The sequence below is a fragment of the Bos taurus genome, chromosome 3 (genome assembly GCF_002263795.3).
Source record: "Bos taurus isolate L1 Dominette 01449 registration number 42190680 breed Hereford chromosome 3, ARS-UCD2.0, whole genome shotgun sequence".
In the NCBI taxonomy this organism is placed as follows: Eukaryota; Metazoa; Chordata; class Mammalia; order Artiodactyla; family Bovidae; genus Bos; species Bos taurus.
In genome coordinates, this window is record NC_037330.1 from 100690877 (window position 1) to 100709602 (window position 18726).

The 18726-nt window shown below is 40.3% G+C and overlaps 1 protein-coding gene across 8 annotated transcripts in view; it reads left to right on the plus strand.

Moving 5' to 3' along the window:
* The window catches only part of TESK2 (testis associated actin remodelling kinase 2), a 139252-nt gene that overhangs the window by 111201 nt on the left and 9325 nt on the right, over positions 1–18726 (plus strand). For 7 of the 8 annotated variants that reach the window (XM_059885157.1, XM_024990170.2, XM_059885158.1 and 4 more), the window contains one exon: positions 14252–14398. The exons of the other annotated variant lie outside the window; for it this stretch is intronic. In XM_059885157.1, coding sequence (XP_059741140.1) covers positions 14252–14398 — 147 coding nt within the window. The remainder of the gene's footprint in view (positions 1–14251; positions 14399–18726) is intronic. 8 annotated transcript variants of the gene reach the window in all.

The following is an 18726-nucleotide window of genomic DNA, read 5'->3' on the forward strand; positions in this document are numbered from 1 at the left end:
TTTAGAAAAGGCAGAGGAACCAGAGATCAAATTGCCAACATCCATTGTATCATAGAAAAAGCAAGAGAATTCCAGAAAAGCATCTACTTCTGCTTCATTGACTATCCCACAGCCTTTGACTGTGTGGGTCATAGCAAATTATGGAAAATTCTTAAAGAGATGGAAATACCAGACCACCTTACCTGCCTCCTGAGAAATCTGTATGCAGGTCAAGAAGCAGCAGTTAGAACCGGACATGGAACAACAGACTGGTTCCAAATTGGGAAAGGAGTAGGTAAGGCTGTATATTGTCACCCTGCTTATTTAACTTCTATGCAGAGTATGTCATGCGAAATGCTCGGCTGGATGAAGCACAAGCTGGAATCAAGATTGCCAGGAGAAATATCAATAACCTCAGATACACAGATGACACCACCCTTATGGAGAAAATGAAGAGGAAGTAAAGAGCCTCTTGATTAAAGTGAAAGAGGAGAGTGAAAAAGCTGACTTAAAATTCAACATTCAGAAAACGAAGATCATGGCATCAGGTCTCATCACTTCATGGCAAATAGATGGGGAAACAATGGAAACAGTGACAGAGTTTATTTTTTGGGGTTCCAAAATCACTGCAGATGGTGACTGCAGCCGTGAAATTAAAAAAACTCTTACTCCTTGGAAAAAAAGCTATGAACAACCTAGACAGCATATGGAAAAACAGAGACATTACTTTGCCAACAAAAGTCGATCTAGTCAAAGCTGTGGTTTTTCCAGTAGTCATGTATGGATGTGAGAGTTGGACTGTAAAGAAAGTTGTGAGTGAAAGTCACTCAGTCATGTTCAACTCTTTGTGACCCCATGGACTATATACAGTCCATGGAATTCTCCAGGCCAGAATACTGGAATTGGTAGCCTTTCCCTTCTCCAGGGGATCTTCCCAACCCAGGGGTTGAACCCAGGTCTCCCACATTGCAGGCAGATTCTTTACCAACTGAGCTATCAGGGAAGCCCAAAGGAAGCTGAGCACTGAAGAATTAATGCTTTTGAACTGTGGTGTTGGAGAAGACTCTTCTGAGTCCCTGGACTGCAAGATCAAACTGGTTAATCCTAGAGGAAATGAGTCCTAAATAGTCATTGGAAAGACAGTGCTGAAGCTGAAACTCCAGTACTTTGGCCACCGAATGTGAAGAACTGAAAAGAACTTAGAAAAGACTCTGATGCTGCGAAAGATTGAGGGCAGAAGGAGAAGGGTGCGACAGAAGATGAGATGGTTGGATGGTATCACTGACTTGATGGACATGAGTTTGAGCAAGCTCTGGTGATAGACAGGGAAGTCTGGCGTGCTGCAGTCCTGGGGTTGCAAAGAGTCAGACATGACTGTGTGACTGAACTGAACTGACTTTGTATGTAGATTATAAATTCCTTGAGGTCAGGGTCTGTTTTGTTTGCATTGGCCTCCATTGGTTCCTTCATAGTGCCTGACAATGATAACTGCTTATCATATTTGTTGATTGAATGAATAAGAAATCAGTGGCATTTTCTGGCTCAAAAGTATTCTGTGATTTCCTCATTGATTACAGTGTAGTTTTGTAACCTTAGTGGCTTATTAGAATTGCTTAGGAGTTTTTTACAAAGTACAGATGCTGGGACCTCACACAAGGCCTATTGAGTTAAAGTCTTGGGTGAGACCCAGGCATCTGTATTTGAAAATAAATTAATAGGGCACCATAGGTTATCTAGTGCACAGCTAGGGTTAAAACATAGAACTCAAAATAAACTCTTAGCCTGGTATCTAGTCCTCTCTGCTCTAGCATCATCCTGCCTGTTTTCTTCTAGTTCTCTTCCTCTTTAACAAGTACTCTATAATTCAGGCAAAGTAGGCTTTATGTGTTTACTAAATGCAGTGTGTGTTTTCCTGCCTCCTTATTTGTATTATTTCTTCAACCCAGAATACTCTTACCCTTTATCCTATGGAAATCTTCCCCCTCTTCAAGACTTGGCTCAAAGACCACTTATTTTCTGCATAAAACCTTTCCTGATTGTTTTCTTACCATTGCTACACCTCCCTATCTCTCCTTTAGGTAGTCAAAATGTTTCCCTCCGTTGTTCTTCTTTTACAGTTTTTTTTTTTTTTTGTACCTCTCTTATTACACATTTCACCATGTATTAAAGTTATTTTTGCTTTAGTTTTCTTGCAGCAGTGTAAGCTCCTAGAGTAAAGGAGGAACCCAGACTTCAGGGTCCGAAGACTTGGGTTCAGATCCCTATCACAGATCCATTGAATAGCCAAAGGCAAGTTAGTTAAATTCTTTGGGCTTGGTTTCTTCATTCGGTAGAAAACAATGACAAGAATGTTTCAAGATCTTGCAAAGTTCAAATGAGGTAACTGTGAAAGTGCTTTGTAAAATCACTTGCTGGTTATTATATAATGGCAAACATGGTGTCTTACTCAGATGTATACTCCTAATCTCCCAACAGTACCTCATATTTAGAAGACACTTTTATAGGTATTGGCTGAATGATTGAATAGGGAGGAAAGGAAGCAAACAGTAACATGTTATGTCATCAAAAAAGTGAAATTGAGAAAAATCTTCCAGTGATTTTTAGTACCTGTACGAATGTGTAGAATTCTTGCCTCAAGAATGGAATAATTTCTAAATGGCTTCTTAAATTGTTCAATTGTAAGACCTCTTGCATAGTTATCCTTTCCTTCTGTAACTAATTCACTCGGCAATTTCTTTTCTACCCAGACTAGCTAGTTAGTCAAACGTGTTTCTGATATGCTCAGAAGGAACAGAACTGAATACTGGACTTAGAAATAAAATAATAGACATATGACTTCCCCAATAAGTCTTTAAGTCAACTTAAGTGTTAGGATGAGGAAATATTTTAATTTTTAACCAATAATTTGTTGTACTTGGCAGTGTCAGATGCTTTTTAAAAAATAACTTTTTTTCTGATTATGAAATCACACATGCTCATTAAAGAAATAGTTAATATTTCTAGAATGTAAAGTTTGGCATGCATTTTCTTTTTTCACCCTGTGACGACTTGACAACCCTGTGAGATGTAGTCATTACTGTTGCTATCTTATGTAAAAAGAAGCTGAGAATTAGATTAAATAGTACCTGAAAAGCTCTTCTTTCATTTTATCTACTTAGCCCAATTTTCAAGTCTTAGTTTAAATTTTCACTTCATTATATTGGCCTTTCCTAATGGTTCCCCCCGCATCTAGATCATTACTTAGATTATTATTCTCATTGATAGTATTCTTCCCTTTTTCATTGTAGCACATATCATAACATATAATTCTTTATTTATTTGATGTTTGTTTATTGTCCCTCTCCCATATATCAATTCCAGTAGGATTGGGACCATGTTCTGTTTGTTTACCACCAGCAACAAGTAAGTAGCAGGTCACTGAAGAGCATGGGGTTGGTAGAGGAAGTAGTGGACCTCCTCAATTACTGCCTTTATATTAAGCTCAGGAAGCTAAAGACCACATTCTTAGATGCTGGAAAGTTGGAGTGTTAGTTAGAGGGCACCACAGTTAAGGAGGACCATTGTGTTTAGTGTGATTATTCTCTTCTCTAACTTAGCTCTTTACAAAGCTAATATGGGTTACTTCCTAGGCAAGGATGTTATAGAAGGACTTCAATTGTATAATGTGGAGTTTAGCATGGACTGCCTTTCAGGTCTATCCCACCATATTATATTGTTATTCCATACCCTTGGGCATTGTTTTTTTCATGAGTATCTTTGAAAAAATTGTTGATCCATGCATGAAATCAGGAAGGAAAATGTACCTATGTTGATACTGACTAACTTATCCTGTACATAAGTTCATAGAAATACTTTTCTGGGAATACGTAAAAGATAAGGAGACATTATGAAGATTAGAGAAAAGAATATTAAAAATTTGAGAGATAGAGGCTGGATGATACAGGGCCTTATAGACCATGGTGAAGATTTTGAATTTTATTTTAAATACAGCAGGAAGCAATTGAAAGATTTTAGATAGGAGAACAGTAGGATGCAATTTGTATTAAAAAATAGTACTTTGGCTGCTGTGGAGAACAGATTGTAGAGGGACAAAAGTGAGGACAAGGAGACCAGTGGAAAGAAACACACAGATTATATGAGAGAATGTGGGTAGCTTGAACTGGAGTGGTATCTGTGAAGATTTTTAAAGGTCTCTTTTAGAAATAGAAACACAAGGTCTTATGACTTTGATAAGAAAAAGAGTAAGGAATCAAATGAGGCCCATTTTCTAGGTGAGTGGTTGTTTCATTTACTGAGATTTGGAAAATTTCCAGAATGCTGATGGAATGCCTACTCGGCCATGTATGTATTACCTGAGATTTTTTTTTTTAACATAACACTTAATCAGAATAGTCTGTTTGCTGTGAAAGACCAGACTCAGTCTTTGAGCTTTTTAAGGATAACACATCACTGCATCTTAAAGCCCTTCCGTGGACAAGACCTTTTTGGTCTAAGCTCTGAAGACTGAGGTAGCTGATGAGAGTAGATTCATGGAGAGTGTAGAAGGGATCTCTATATGTAGATAAATGGTTGGAGATGCTTAATTTGTTCATTAATTCAATTACCTTTTATTGAGGCTTACACTGATATAGCAATGGCATTGAATCTCAGTGAACTCAAGAAGTGAAGTTAATTGTACATTAGAACCTTCTGAATTTATTTGGAAAAGTATTCAGAATTCAGCACCTTGGTCATTCTCTGCTTTTAGCCATTTAGAAAAATTTCTTAGAATTTAGTATCCGCAAAACCCCTTTGAGTGATATCATATCCAGATCTGCTGCTTTGTTTGAATTGAGAGTTGGCCTTAGACCAGCGTTAGCTGCTTCTCAGAGAGTCCAGTGACTGATAGAGAAAAGATAATTTGGAACATGTTGATAGAAAAAATCTAGACTTAACTTCACTCAAGTTTAATCATCTCATTTTTCTCATTTACTTTCTCATTTTTCCTGTGTAGCTTGCAGGATCTTAGTTCCCCAACCAGGGCTCGAACCTGTGCCTCTGCAGTGGAAGCATGGCATCCTAACCACTGGACCACCCAGGAATTCTCTACTCTGTCATTACAGAGGGCACATAATTCCAACATTTGAGATGGTCTGAAACCAAAGAAAAGGCTTTCTCTCTTTCTTTATAGCTGTAGATACTTATGTATACATGCATGCTCAGTCGCTGTCATGTCTGACTCTTTGTGACCCCATGGACTATAGCCCAGCAGGCTCCTCTGTCCATGGGGTTATTCAGGCAAGAATACTAGAGTGGGTTGCCATTTCCTCCTCCAGGGGATCTTGCTGACCCAAGGATCAAACCTGTGTCTCCTGTATTCTTTACCACTGAGCCACCTGGGAAGCTCACTTATGTATACACCAGACCTCAAATCTGTTTTCTCTGCAGTTGAACCTAAACTGGCTGACTCCTCTTTGCCCGCCCCTACTTTTGATAACTCCAGCTAGTCTTTGTGAATTTTTGTGATCTTGCAGGTAATTAGTTACCTATTTAACCCTTAGCCTTTAGAGGCGATTTCTCCCTGCACTTGGAGTGACTGTTGAGTTGGGAAGCTGTTTTCCACATAGCAAATTGGAAACCTTTCCTCCCTTTTTGCCCTTCTACCTACCATTTGCCACTAGAAGATACCATCTGGGCTTATAGTTTGCCTCTAAATTTTGCTCGACTTTTTCCTTATCCATAGGCCAAGTTGTGTGTTGATATGGACAGAAGAAGTGGAAGAAATGATTGGCTCATTTGATGATAGCGTTCCCCCCCCACCCCCGCCACCTTTTTTTAAATTGGAGGATAATTGCTTTACAGAATTTTGTGGTTTTCTGTCAAACATTTACATGAATCAGCCATAGGGACACCTATGTCCCCTCCCTCCCGAACCTCCCTCCCATCCCCCTCCCATCCCACCCTTCTAGATTGTCACAGAACCCCTGTTTGAGTTCCCTGACCTGTACAGCAAATTCCCATTGGCTATCTATTTTACGTATGGCAATGTAAGTTTCCACGCTGTAGTTTCCTTTGATATAAATCATCTTAATTAGAAACTTAAACCTCTTTTGGTTTCCATTTTCATTTTGTCCATTGTCAAGCCCTTACTCCTGAGATCTGGTGAAGGGGGAAGCAGGGTCTGTTGTCTTCCTTAACAGATTGCTTTGTTCAGTGTGAGTTCAATCATGAGGTGAATGTCAGAGGTTCTTGTCAGAATCTGGAAAATGTGAGGTTGTAGTAGATATGGGGTAGCAAGTTGGATTTGAATTTAAAAAAATTTTTATTGAAGTATAGAAGAAAACTTTCAAACATGACCTTAATAACTATGTCACTGGTGAAGATATCATGGAGGTGGGGATAGGAAAGCAGACTGGATAGAGTAGTCAGCAGACCTAGGCTGATCTTAAATCATGTCTGAGACCATTGATTGCTAGTAGAGCTTTATGGGGCAAATAAAATAGTCTTAGTGTTATCTTAGTTCATTTCTTTGAGAAGATTAGTTTTACAGATTTATCTTTTAATGTTTACTTTATTTAAACAAATTTGATTTTGATTAGAGATGTTTACAGTAAGAGTTAAAGATCTGTGGGAGAAGCTTAGTCATACTTTTTTGAATCTTGTGGGTAAACAGTCATTTTGATGTTTATAGTAGTTTATGTGCATAGAAAAACACTCGTACTACTTCAGGTGCATTAAACAAACATGTTCTTAAAGTGGTGAGCGGGTTATACTTAGTGTCTGCAGGAAGTATGAGGAAAAAGTGAGTGGTATCTTTATGGCCTCTTCTAACTGGTTTTTTCAGCTACTGATAAAAAGAAATGCCCTCTCTAATTTTCAAAAAGAGATCTTAGATATATTTTTAAGTCCATGTGATTCTGATCACTTTAAGGAGTCTGCAGATAGAGTGGTCAAAAGATCCTCAGAATTTCCTTCCACTGAGTGGCCAGACAGGCTGTTTTGTATTTTGCTTTGTATTTATTGCTACCATAGTATCTGCCATATAGTGCATGCGTGCTAAGTCGCTTCAGTTGTGTCAACTCTTTGCGACCCCACAGACCTTAGCCCACCAGGCTCTTCTGTCCATGGATTCTCCAGACAAGAATACTGGAGTAGGTTGCTATGCCCTTCTCCAGGGGATCTTCCCAATCCACATCTCTTATGTCTCCTGCAATGGCAGGTGGGTTCTTTACCACTAGTGCCATCTGAGAAGCCTTCAAGTAGGCATTATTAAATGTTTGTTTTGCATGATATTTATCAGAAAATTCCTCTAAAAGTACATCTCTCTTTTTTATCTTAAATTACAGTAATGACAGAAATGGGAGGGCTTCTAATAAAAGAGGGAACTTAAAACCTGCCTCTATTATTTAAATGTACTTAATCATTCATTTATTAATTCAGTGATTTATTATTTACCTTACTGGATACTAGACTTACAAACTTGAGAAAGATCTGGTCCCTGTCATCAAAGTTATAGTACAATAAGATAAGCAATGGTAGAAATACAGGGGGCCCAAGAGGCACAAAGGATGGGATGGGGTATCAGGAAATGCTTTCCAAAATAAGCGACTTGAGTTGGGTTTAGAAGGATGAATAAGAATTAGCAAAGCTATGAAGGGGAAGAAGAGTATTCTGCATAGTACTTAAGCATATATGAAGGCAGAGAGAGTTTAACATTTAAATATTCTGAAATACATCTTGGGTTCCCTTTCTCTTTGACTCAGTTCATTACTGCTGCCTGCTTGAGTCACGCAGGTCCCGGTGGACCTCCTGGAGTGGAGGCTGAACCGTGGTGAACTCAGGCCTTGGCAGATGTGTGGATGTGCACTTGTGTGGTGGCTGTGGAACCTCGAGCTGAGAACAGGGGGCTCCTTTGGAGCATGAGCCTCCCACAGGGCGCTCTTGGGATGCCTGTCCCGGAATTACCCAGGGCAGTAACAAAGCTTTCTTTTCTTCTTTACACCAAGCCAGCAGGATGGGATGTCTGCTAGCCTTTGTGTTTGGAGCCAACCAACAAACATACAGTGACCAGTACAATGGCATTGTTGGGCTTCAGTGAAAAGTAGGTCGTGGCCCAGGCCCTCCTCTGCAGAGGGCCCATCCAAAGAACAGAGGTTGGACAAGCCTCTGATTTGGCTGTTTGGTATTGATGCTGGTTTCTGATGGGCTTTCTGACTTACTTTTGGTGTGTAACATTGTAGGATTTCTTCCCATTGTTTCCAAAAACCTCTATTTGGAATCTCTGAGTTGCCTTTGACTCTTTTCCCTTAGTTCTCATATCTACTACTCAGTTGCTAAATCATTTAGATTCTACTTCTGTTTATTCTAACTCTAGACTACTTTTTCATGCCTGTAATAGCACTGTAAGTCAGGTATTTGGTCATCTCTCATCTGGGCTGATGCAGTAGCCTTTAAACCTCCCTCTAGGTCCTTCTCTCTTCTGTTAACACCATGAGCTTTCTAAAATGTAGTTTCCGTCATGTATTAGTTTTCTAGGATTGCCATAACAAAGCACCACAAAGTGAGTGGCTTATGATGATACAAGTTTATTCTCTCATAGTTCTGAAAGCTTGAAGTCTGAAATCAAAGTGTCGGCAGGGTCTTGCTCTCTCTGAAGGCCCTAAAGGAAGAAGAGCCTTGCCTCTTCATGGTTTCTCTTGGTGTTCCTTAGCTAATAGACACATGAAAATGGATCTTTGCCTCCATTGTTACCTGACATTCTCCTTGTATGTCTGTGTCTTCTCTCCTCTTTTTGTTAAGATATTAGATTAAGGATCCATCCTACTCCAGAAGGACCTCATCTTTACTTGATTACATCTGCCAAAGACCTTATTTTCAAATAAGGTCACATTCACAGGTAATCAATTCATTGAATCTTCATAACTCTATGGGTTAGGTTCTATTATTATTCCCATTTTATAGATGAATGTTAAAGAGTAACCAACCCAGGTCACACAACTAGTCAGAGGTGAGTTTCAATCAGAGGCAGCCTAACTCTGCACTATGTGGGCTTCATCACTATATTGCACTGCCTGGCTTCACTTTTTAACTTCATTCTTCTCCCCTGCTTATACTTCATGCAGGGAAAGAAAAAAGAGAAGAATAACTACTAATCGCTGAACTTGGTATTCCTTTTGTATAGTATATCTTTATTACTCCCAACCCTGTATATGGGTTTCCAGGAAATAGAACTGAATCCTCAATGGGTGATGAGCCAGGCCTAGTGGGAAAAGGTATTCCAGGTAATGGGGCCAGCAATGTGCACAAATGTGCAAGTAAGCAGGGATCAGACCCTTATAAACAGGAGTGAAAGACATGTATGACATGCTAAGGAAAGAAGACTACTTCGAAAGCTAGTAGAGTAACCCAGGGGAGGAATGATGATAAGATATTAATAGTGGAAAGAATGAGTTGTATACTGTGAGCTAAGCTAAGCATGTGCTAGACACATTAATACTTCGTATATCTTATCTCTTTTTATTTTTCTCTGCCTTTGATTAAACACCAAATCACTTTGGTTCTGCCTCTGAGATGTCTCCAGATATTAACCTCTTTTCCATTCTCGCTCCCAGTCTTTTTCAGGCCTTTGTTGCTTCTCACTTGGATTCCAGAAGCCTCCTAACTCTTCTCCCAGCCTCAATTCCTGACCTTTCTGTACAGTTTTTACATTACTGTTAAAATGATATTTCTAAAGCACATCTAGTCATTGTCCTGGGTGAAAAAAATCATTAATTTTTGTGTCATCTCTACTAGACTGTGAACTAAGGGCAGGGATTGGCCCTGCTTAGTTTTATGTTTTCACGTAGTAGGTTTTCAGTATTTCTGTAGGTGTGTGGATACAGGTGGGTGGATCTCTCTCGGGACAATCCTGCTAGTTAGGTGGCAGCAAATGATGTCTGTTAGTGGAATGGCAGGCACATTCATCTGCCTTAGATAAGTGCCCTAGCTCTAGGCTATTTGGGTAGATTTTTCACAAAGGAATAATAATTCTTAGAGTTGATATTTTCTTTAGTACCTCTCTGAATATGCCTTTGAACTACTATTCATAGATAAGTTTGTTTGATTATAGATATCACTACTTTGATAATTCAGAGTTAAGAAAGGGTAACCATTTTTTCTTGTTCTTCTGACTGGTTATGATTGGGTGAGGTTATGATTAGAATCAGCAGGAATCGAGAACAGGAGTCCTGGGTGTAGTGCCTGTTACCTCAGGGAGAGGTATGTATTGCCTAGTCCTGCTCCAGAATATTCTTTGTATGTACAAGTTTATGTGTCTGTCTGTGTTTGAGTGGTACCATCAGACTCTATAGGGCATATATGGAAAGAGCCATTCTCAGCCTTTTAGGATCCAACTCAGATATTACTTTTTCTCTGAAACTTTCCAAACTCCTCAATATCTACTTTTATACCCCAAGTATTTACCTCTGCTAAAAGGTTATTAGTATTATTTGTTTACCAGTGTGTCTTTCATGACACATTTTATGGTATAAACTGAGTATTTCTTTCTTAATGGTATAAACTGAGTATTTATATACCCACATTTACTGTGTGGATGGGTCTCTTGTAATCACTGGGGGATATAATGTTGATGTAAATGGACAAGTTCTTATTCTCATATGGGGGTGGTAGGAAGGGGAGGAGTGCTCAATAAGTATTTGGAGAAATAAGCTGATATTCCTGAGTGGCGAACTGAGTGTGTGCTTACCTGTTCCTTTGATCATTTTCTAGAGTGTTGGCATATGATTTTTTACATACATAGTAATATTGTTCAGTCACCAACACATATTTGTCTATTTGGTGCCTTTTAAGAAAAAAGTCTTTAATGAAATCGAATATCACACAAATGAAATGGCAGAAACTCTTAACATTTTATTAAACCATGAGGAGGAGAAGCAGGTTTTGGTGTAGGTGAACTTGGGGAACAGTCACTTAGAGGTATTAAGTCCCTCTGACACATTTGATTGGCTGATATTATAGTTTTCTGAACTTGAAAGTTAAAAAGAGCAACAATAAAAATTATAAAATCTTCTCTCTGGTAGGTATTTAAATGTGTTGCCAAGGCCTTTGGTTGTTTCATAGAGCTAAGGGAGTGGTCTGGAAGAAAATGAAAGCAAAGTGGCTGTTATCCCCAGCCCAGAAGGCTGAATGTGCGGGGACAGTTGTTCTTGCCTCTGCTTCCCACAGAGCACACACCAGCTGAGTCTGCACGTGGCGTTGCTTATGGGGAAGTGGACATTCCGACTAATGGCACACAGAGTGTGTAGCAACTTAGAAATCTTCCTTGTTGGCAGATCTCAAACTTCCTTTCCTCATATATGCAAAGGTCTTGAGACATTGAGAAGTTGTGGTTTCTGAGAGCCCCAGAGGCTTATCAGCCCCACCAAAGTGTTCACTGAAGGCAGGCAAGTGAGTAAATTCCATTTGGTTTCCCTCTCTGGTCCTGGGTTTGTGCTTTTTTTCCATCTTGTCTGGAATAGTCAGAGCCAAATAGCCAGTGTGATTCCTCACCTTGTCTCACCTCTCTCCTCTGCTCTCCACCCTGTGGCTTGGTCTGTGGATTTCTCAGACTTTCAGAGACATGGCGGGACAGAGTAAACATGTGTTTGAACCAAGAGTCCTGGCTTACCCTGGCCCACAGAGTACACATACAGGCTTTTTACCCATCTTTTCTGCCTGGCCCTCAGTGGGAAACCTGAGTGGCTCCTGAAGTCAAGCCTTCCATGTCACACTGTCACGGTGCCAGACAAGTGGACTACAACCTTGTCACACCTTTTCTACTCTCAGAGCTAGAGAAATTTGTCTACGTGATTAGCTGTCAGCTTCACTGCCCCTCTATAGCTTGGAATTTGCAAGTTCACTTTCCTTTTAGCAAATGGGCACCTCAGATGTGAACCGTGAACAAATTCAACTGGAGTGAAGAGGCTAAGGTGCTATGCTAATGTCGTCATTATGCTTTGTTTTGAGATTTCCAAAGATGGATTATCAAACAAGATGAAGCAGATCAACAGGTTTCCCTTTTGAGAAATTTGGTGTATTTTTAGCCATTCTCTCTGCCTTGCCAAACCTGATCTACTTCATCCAAGGATCTGAAATGCTGCCTCATGCTGCCCCCAACTGGTTCTTTTTGGTACTCATGTTACCACATCAGAGAATCTAAGATTATATGAAACTTCTATTATTTTTTTCTTAGCACTTTCATGTATTTGTATTCAATTCTTATAATAACATCATGAGGTATATGGATCATGGATTATAATACCTATTGTATATATGGGAAAACAGAAGGAAAGCCTCATTAGTCTATTTGTCCAAAGTAAAATGGCTGTTAAGAGGCAGAGTTGGACTAAAATTCAGGTTTCTTGTCTTCTCTCCCATCAGTTCCCTACTCTTTTGTAAATCCAATATCACCCCCCACTCTGAAAAGATATGAAGTGCTTATTTTTAGGCTTAGAGGTTTTGTGAAGATTAAATGATGTAATTAATGGTAAGTCCTCAGAGTAGTGCCTGGCACAAAGTAAGCACCAACTAATAGCAGCTGCCACTGCTATTGTGGTTATTATTATTATCTCGGTATTTGCTCTTTTTAAAAACAAAACAAAACAAAGCGGCTCTTTGTGGGTATGTAGGAATGACAGACAGCCAAATTTCTTGAACGAGTATATCTTCACGTAGTTTCCACTTAGCCTTGTCTCCTACTCACTCCTCAATTCACTTTGATCTTATTCTGGTCTTAACCACTTTACTGAAACTGCTCTGGCCATGGTTGCCAGTGACTTCTTATTTATTTATCTGGCTGCATTGGGTCTTGCTGCACGCAGCATCTTCTGTTGTGACACATGGGCTTCTCTCTGGTTGTATCCCATGGGCTCCAGATTGTGGGCTCGGCAGTTGAGGCACAGTGTGTGGGATTTTCAGCTCCCAGACCAGGGATTAAACCCTCATCCCTTGCATTGGAAGGCAGATTCTTAACTACTGGACCACCAGGGAAGTCCTGCCGGTGACTTGTTAGAGGCAAATTCAGTAGACACTTTTCAGGCTCATCTTACTTGATCTGTAGCATTTTGATACTTTTGGTCATTTTCTCTTTTGGAATGTTCTCGTTCTTTGGCTTCTGTGGTGACATTCTTGTTTGGTGGTTCTTCCTCTGCCTGCTTCTGTATATGTTCCAGTTGTTTGGGATTCTGTTAATTTCCCACCTTATATGTTAACCCCTGGGCAATCCCATATATTCCTTAGCCTCAGTGACTACTTCAGCTCAATGTCATTGCCTCCTAAATGTTAGTCTCTAGCCCAGATTTTGCTCCTAAACTTCAAACTGACTTGGTATAGGGTATCTCCACATGCCCTTAAGCCCAGCATGTCTTAGTTGTACTCCCTGTTTTTTAACATTGCCTCTTCTAAAAACCTCCTCTCCCTATATTCTGGGTATTTAATAATGGCACACAGGGGCCAATAGCCTGCAATCCACCTAGGAGCTTTTCATTGTTCTCCTCCTCCTCATCAAGGCATTCATCAAGTTTTTTTGACTTTGCCATCTAAAATCTTGAATCTTGCTCTGTTCCAGTGCCTCCACTGTTGCCTTAACTCAGGCATTCTTCCTTCACCAGGATTATTGCAATAATTTCCTAACCTATTTTTCCTTCTCCATATTCTCCACTCTAATCCATCCATCCTACCATTGCTGAAATAATCTTTTCCTTTAAAAAAACAAATATGAACATGTTGCTCTTTGGCTTAAAAGGCTTCTTTTGTTCCCTATAGATAGGATAAAGTCCATATACTTTAGCAAAGCATATTAGCCTCACCTCTCATGTACTCTGGCCATACTGAGTAAATTAGTTTTCTGAATACACCATGCTCTTAACCTATAGCTTTATGTCTGCTGTTCCCTCTGTGTGGACTTTCTTTCCTGCTCCCCCAAGTCATCCTTTGAACTCCTCAGTTCCTTCGTGCAGCTTTCTCTGACATGCCTAGATTGAGTCTGTACCTTTTTCCTTTGTGCTGTCGTACCTGTACAAAGCTATCTTTTAGCATTTACTACATGATATTGTTTGTCTATATCCCTTAATAGATTGTGATCTCAAAGGAAGGTGCAGCATCTACCATAGTGCCCAGATGCAGAATAACTGCTCAGTAACTTAAAAAAAAAGAAAAACAACAGTCTCTGTCTTCTAGGTTTTTACCCTCCAGCAGTTTTACCCCCACCCTAAACGTTGTTGACAAATGGTAGCTGGGTTTTCCTTCTGTTTTGCAGTATATCAACTCTGGAAACCTGGAACAGTTGCTAGACAGTAACCTGCATTTGCCCTGGACTGTGAGGGTGAAACTGGCTTATGACATAGCAGTGGGCCTCAGCTACCTTCACTTCAAAGGCATTTTCCATCGGGACCTCACCTCTAAGGTACGAAGGCTTTACTTGGACAACTCTTTGAGACACTATCTTCCATTTACCAAGAAATCTGCATTAAGAAACCAGTCATTAATGAGCTTTGGAATGTTGGAGATCTCTTATAAATTCAACATTTAATCATGGAAGATACAGCTTATTACTGTGTATAGCTAGTCCTTAGAAAGCCAAACTTGGCTCACAGCAGGTTCCTTTCATTGTTGAGTCCATCAGCACATACATCTTGAGAACCTTTATTCTTGGTTTCACTCACTACTGAATGTATGTTGCAGGAATAGATGGCACGAGAACACATAAGAGATTCTTGCCCTTTAGGGGTGACAGCAGTCAAGGCTGTGTGGGAACCTGCCTCTTTGTATTCTCTCCCATGGTCTCCAGCAGGGGTTCTGTGATTTTTAGTCACTTGAGTACAGGTTTTGGAGGCCATAATGTACTGACCCATTTTCTTTCTGTGTGATTGAGTTTCTGCCATCCTGCCAGTTCCTCTTTGGCATCAGCTGGTCTTTGTAGTATTCTCTTGCTGTCCAAATTGCTGTGTGACCAGGTTAGAAAAGAGTTGCTTTTAGAGGAAGTTGGCTATACTACAAGGCAGACACCTCAGGGCCAAGTAGCACAGGATACCACATGACAAGGCTTATTTAAATAGTACTGTTTGTACTACTATATATAAAAAATAGATAACCAATAAAGACCTACTATATAGCACAGTGATTCTACTCAATACTCCGTAATGACCCATATGGGAAAAGAATCTAAAAAAGAGTGGAGATATGCATATATATAAAACTGATTCAGTTTGCTGTACAGCAGAAAGTAATATAACATTGTAAATATACGCCAATAAAAATTTTTTTTAAAATAATACTGTTTGACCATTGATATGGGAACTATAAATCATCTAATATAACTTGTGTTCAGAAGCTGATTTAAAATTCTCCTAGGGAGGTATATGAGGCTTCCTAGGTGACTCAGTGGTAAAGAATCCACCGGCCAATGTAGAAGATGCAGGAGACATGGGTTCGATCCCTGGGTTGGGAAGATCCCCTAGAGGAGGAAATAGCAACCCATTCCAACATTCTTGCCTGGAAAATCCCATGGACAGAGGAGCCTGGTGTGCTACAGTCCATGGGGTCACGAAGAGTCGGACACAACTAAGCAACTGAGCACACACACATGCATGCAGGGGAGGTATATGGACCATCCAAGAACAGTGGTCACTTCATTCTGCACCCTTAACACATGCATATGCACATGCATATACATATTCGTGCAGCTCTTCTGTCATGGATGAGGGGTAAGGAAACCTGTTACAGGAAAAAGTTTGCAAAGGGAACAAAAGCAGGCTGTGCTCTCAGAGCCAATAGACCTGGTGTTCTAAACATAAGTACTGTCCCCAAGGGACCCTGGCCATTGGTTTGTGACTACTACACAGAAAATAGCTTTAAGTAGTGCTCGTAGGGCTCTAGGTGTGGCAGTGCCATTTGTAGTCAGCTGCACTGTTACTGAAGAAACCCTAAGATTGGTGGAATCTGGTGACCAGCTGAGACCTACTTGTGAGAAGTCCTTTATCTTCAATGGTATAAGCAAGAGCTGGACAGCTGGGAGCTGGAAGGTGGTATCTTATCCCTTCATCAGCCTCTTCTCCTTCCTTAGAATATTTTAGAAAGTCAAGACTTAGAAAATTGCACCTGTTCCTGGCAGATGGGTTGGGTTGTATCAACTTAGATACTGTCTTAAGTTGATGGCATATCCTTACCTTGGGCATGCAACTAAAATAAAATTGTTGCTTCCTACTCAGAGAGCATCATGTCTTCTAACATAGAGGGAGGTCATGACCAGTTGTCTATCAATCACACAGATATTTCCTACACACCCACATGAGTGTCTTCTGTGCCTGGCACCATGCATGAAGGAATATTCGAGAAAGATAAGTTCTGACCAGAGATAGTCTATTGGCAAATAACTGAAGAAAAGTTCATAGCATTTTATAATTGAGTGTTTAGCTATAGACTATGGGTTTTCAGCAAAAAAAAATCAGTAAACTAGGGTACCTAGGTTTTCTGGAGGAACTCATTGTATTCCATTCTGTGCACCCAAAATATTTTATCCCATTGTGCTAGTGTGGTTCTGAGTTTGTCATATTGTATGTATTGTAAAAATGACTACCCTTTTTGGATCTTTAGGGTAAGACCACTGTCCTTTGGTTTTCCTAGTTGATGGTGGGTGCTCCCATGTCAGCTGGCTTGAGATGAGAAACTGGGAATTTAGGAGAAAAATTCTCTGGTATTATTGGTGTACTTTCTTGGGTCTGAACTTTAGGTGGTGGTGAGAACAAATGACTTTGCAACTGGAAGACAGGCTGGGAACTACACTTTAGGGAATCTCAAGTTGAAGAAAAACAAGCAAATTTTATAAGCCAGACCATCCTATTTGAGAGACTCTATTTATTGCCCTTTTATCCAAATGTTTCAACTTCACAGTGTTGCAGAGATTAAGGAGAGGTTGTATGTTCACACCTAGACCAAAGCAGCCCCACCCAGGAGACCTGTGTGGTGGTGACAGTGACTCTAAGAATGAGAATCCCAAGGGAAAAATAAGGCTAAAGGGACAGAGCAGGGCTTTGAAATTTCCAAACTATCTCCTCATTGTCAGCCTTGGATCTGAATTTAAGTGCAGTAAAAGGTTTACTTATATTTTAGTGTGTACACTTCCAGTTATTTGATGGTATACTGTGTCTGTGTCTCCCACCAACACATGAGTTTCTCAAGTGCTGCTCTTATTCACCTTTTTCCCCCTAGCACCTAACATAGAGCCTATCAGAGTAGAGGCTTCCTGGCCCTCTTGCAGAAAATGTGCTTGATGGCACAGAGGCCAGAACATCTGCTTGAGAACTGAGATTTTGAGTCCCACATCCAGTTTTATTCCACCTCTTTAAATGACTTCAGTGTTCTTGGGCTATTGACATCAGCCCTGGCTTCTCAGACCAGAGCTAATAAGAGGGATTTAGAATACTGGCAGTGTGTTTCAGGTGGGTAAACCAGGACAGACAGAAGCATATGCCATTTTCCAAATGATCCTGGGCCTAGAGTAGTGGCAGAGAGGATCCTAGTTTTGAGTGCCTACTGAAAGTAGTGTTGCCTTTGTAGAATTCACACATCATTGTTTACTGAAACACTGTTTTCAAGAATGAAAAGTCTGTCACATATAGCTGTTCAGTCTAATTTTGTAACTACTTCTAAGAAACAGGCTGATTTAGGTTTGTGCAGTGGCAATGCTGATTACTTAGAAGGAAATGGGAGGTTGTGTGGCTTTAAAAACATTCAGTTCTTGAGCTCCATCAAGAAGTGGCAACAGCCACATGCAGGCTAGAAGCAGTTGATTCAGTTGTATGTGAGCCTTGCTCTTAAGGGCAGCTAAGGAGGGCTTCTTTGTTTTTAAATATATATTTTTTTAAATTAGAGGATAATTACAATATTGTGATGTTTTTGCCATACATCAACATACATTGGCATTAGGTATACATATGTCCCCTCCCTCTTGAACACCCCTCCCAGCTCCCTCCCCGTCGCGCTCATCTAGATTTTCACAGAGCACTAGCTTTGGGTTCCCTGTGTCACACGTCAAACTCAAGAGAATGGTTTCAGAGACTGAAGAGAACATGAATTAGAAACAGTTGAATGCTGGAGGATGTAGAGAGTGTGTGTTAGGGCACTCTGTAGTCATTTTTTATAATGAGAACCATCATTAGCCTTTTGGAACCACTTATACTGTGCTGTTAGAGGAGATAGAAATTGCTGGAACCTAATCTATACCATCCATGGGCTCTGAGTCAAGTTGGAGATTCAGATATGTGAGCAGATTACTTCCCAAGAACTATGGAGAAGGTATAGGATCATATGGTGGAGTGGAAAGGAAGGGACAGGACACACTATAGCAAACCAGATAATCTTCTCCAAGTTGGACTCTAGTTGTCTCTGGGATATTTAGGAGGGAGTTCAATTTCTGATCTGGCTGTGCTGTGAAAAGAAACTTTTAACCTTTCTTGAGACATAGAATCAGTACTTTGTTTCTAACTGGATTTATGGAGTGAATTTGTTGGGGGTAAGGGGAAAGAAGTGTTGGCACATGGAAAGCCATTTTTTGTTGTTATAGAAATAGCTTTTTGAGAGGTCCCTGGTAGCTCAGACGGTAAAGTGTCTGCCTACAATGCGGGAAACCCAGGTTCGATCCCTGGGTCGGGAAGATCCCCTGGAGAAGGAAATGGCAACCCACTCCAGTATTCTTGCCTGGAAAATCCCATGGACTGAGGAGCCTGGTAGGCT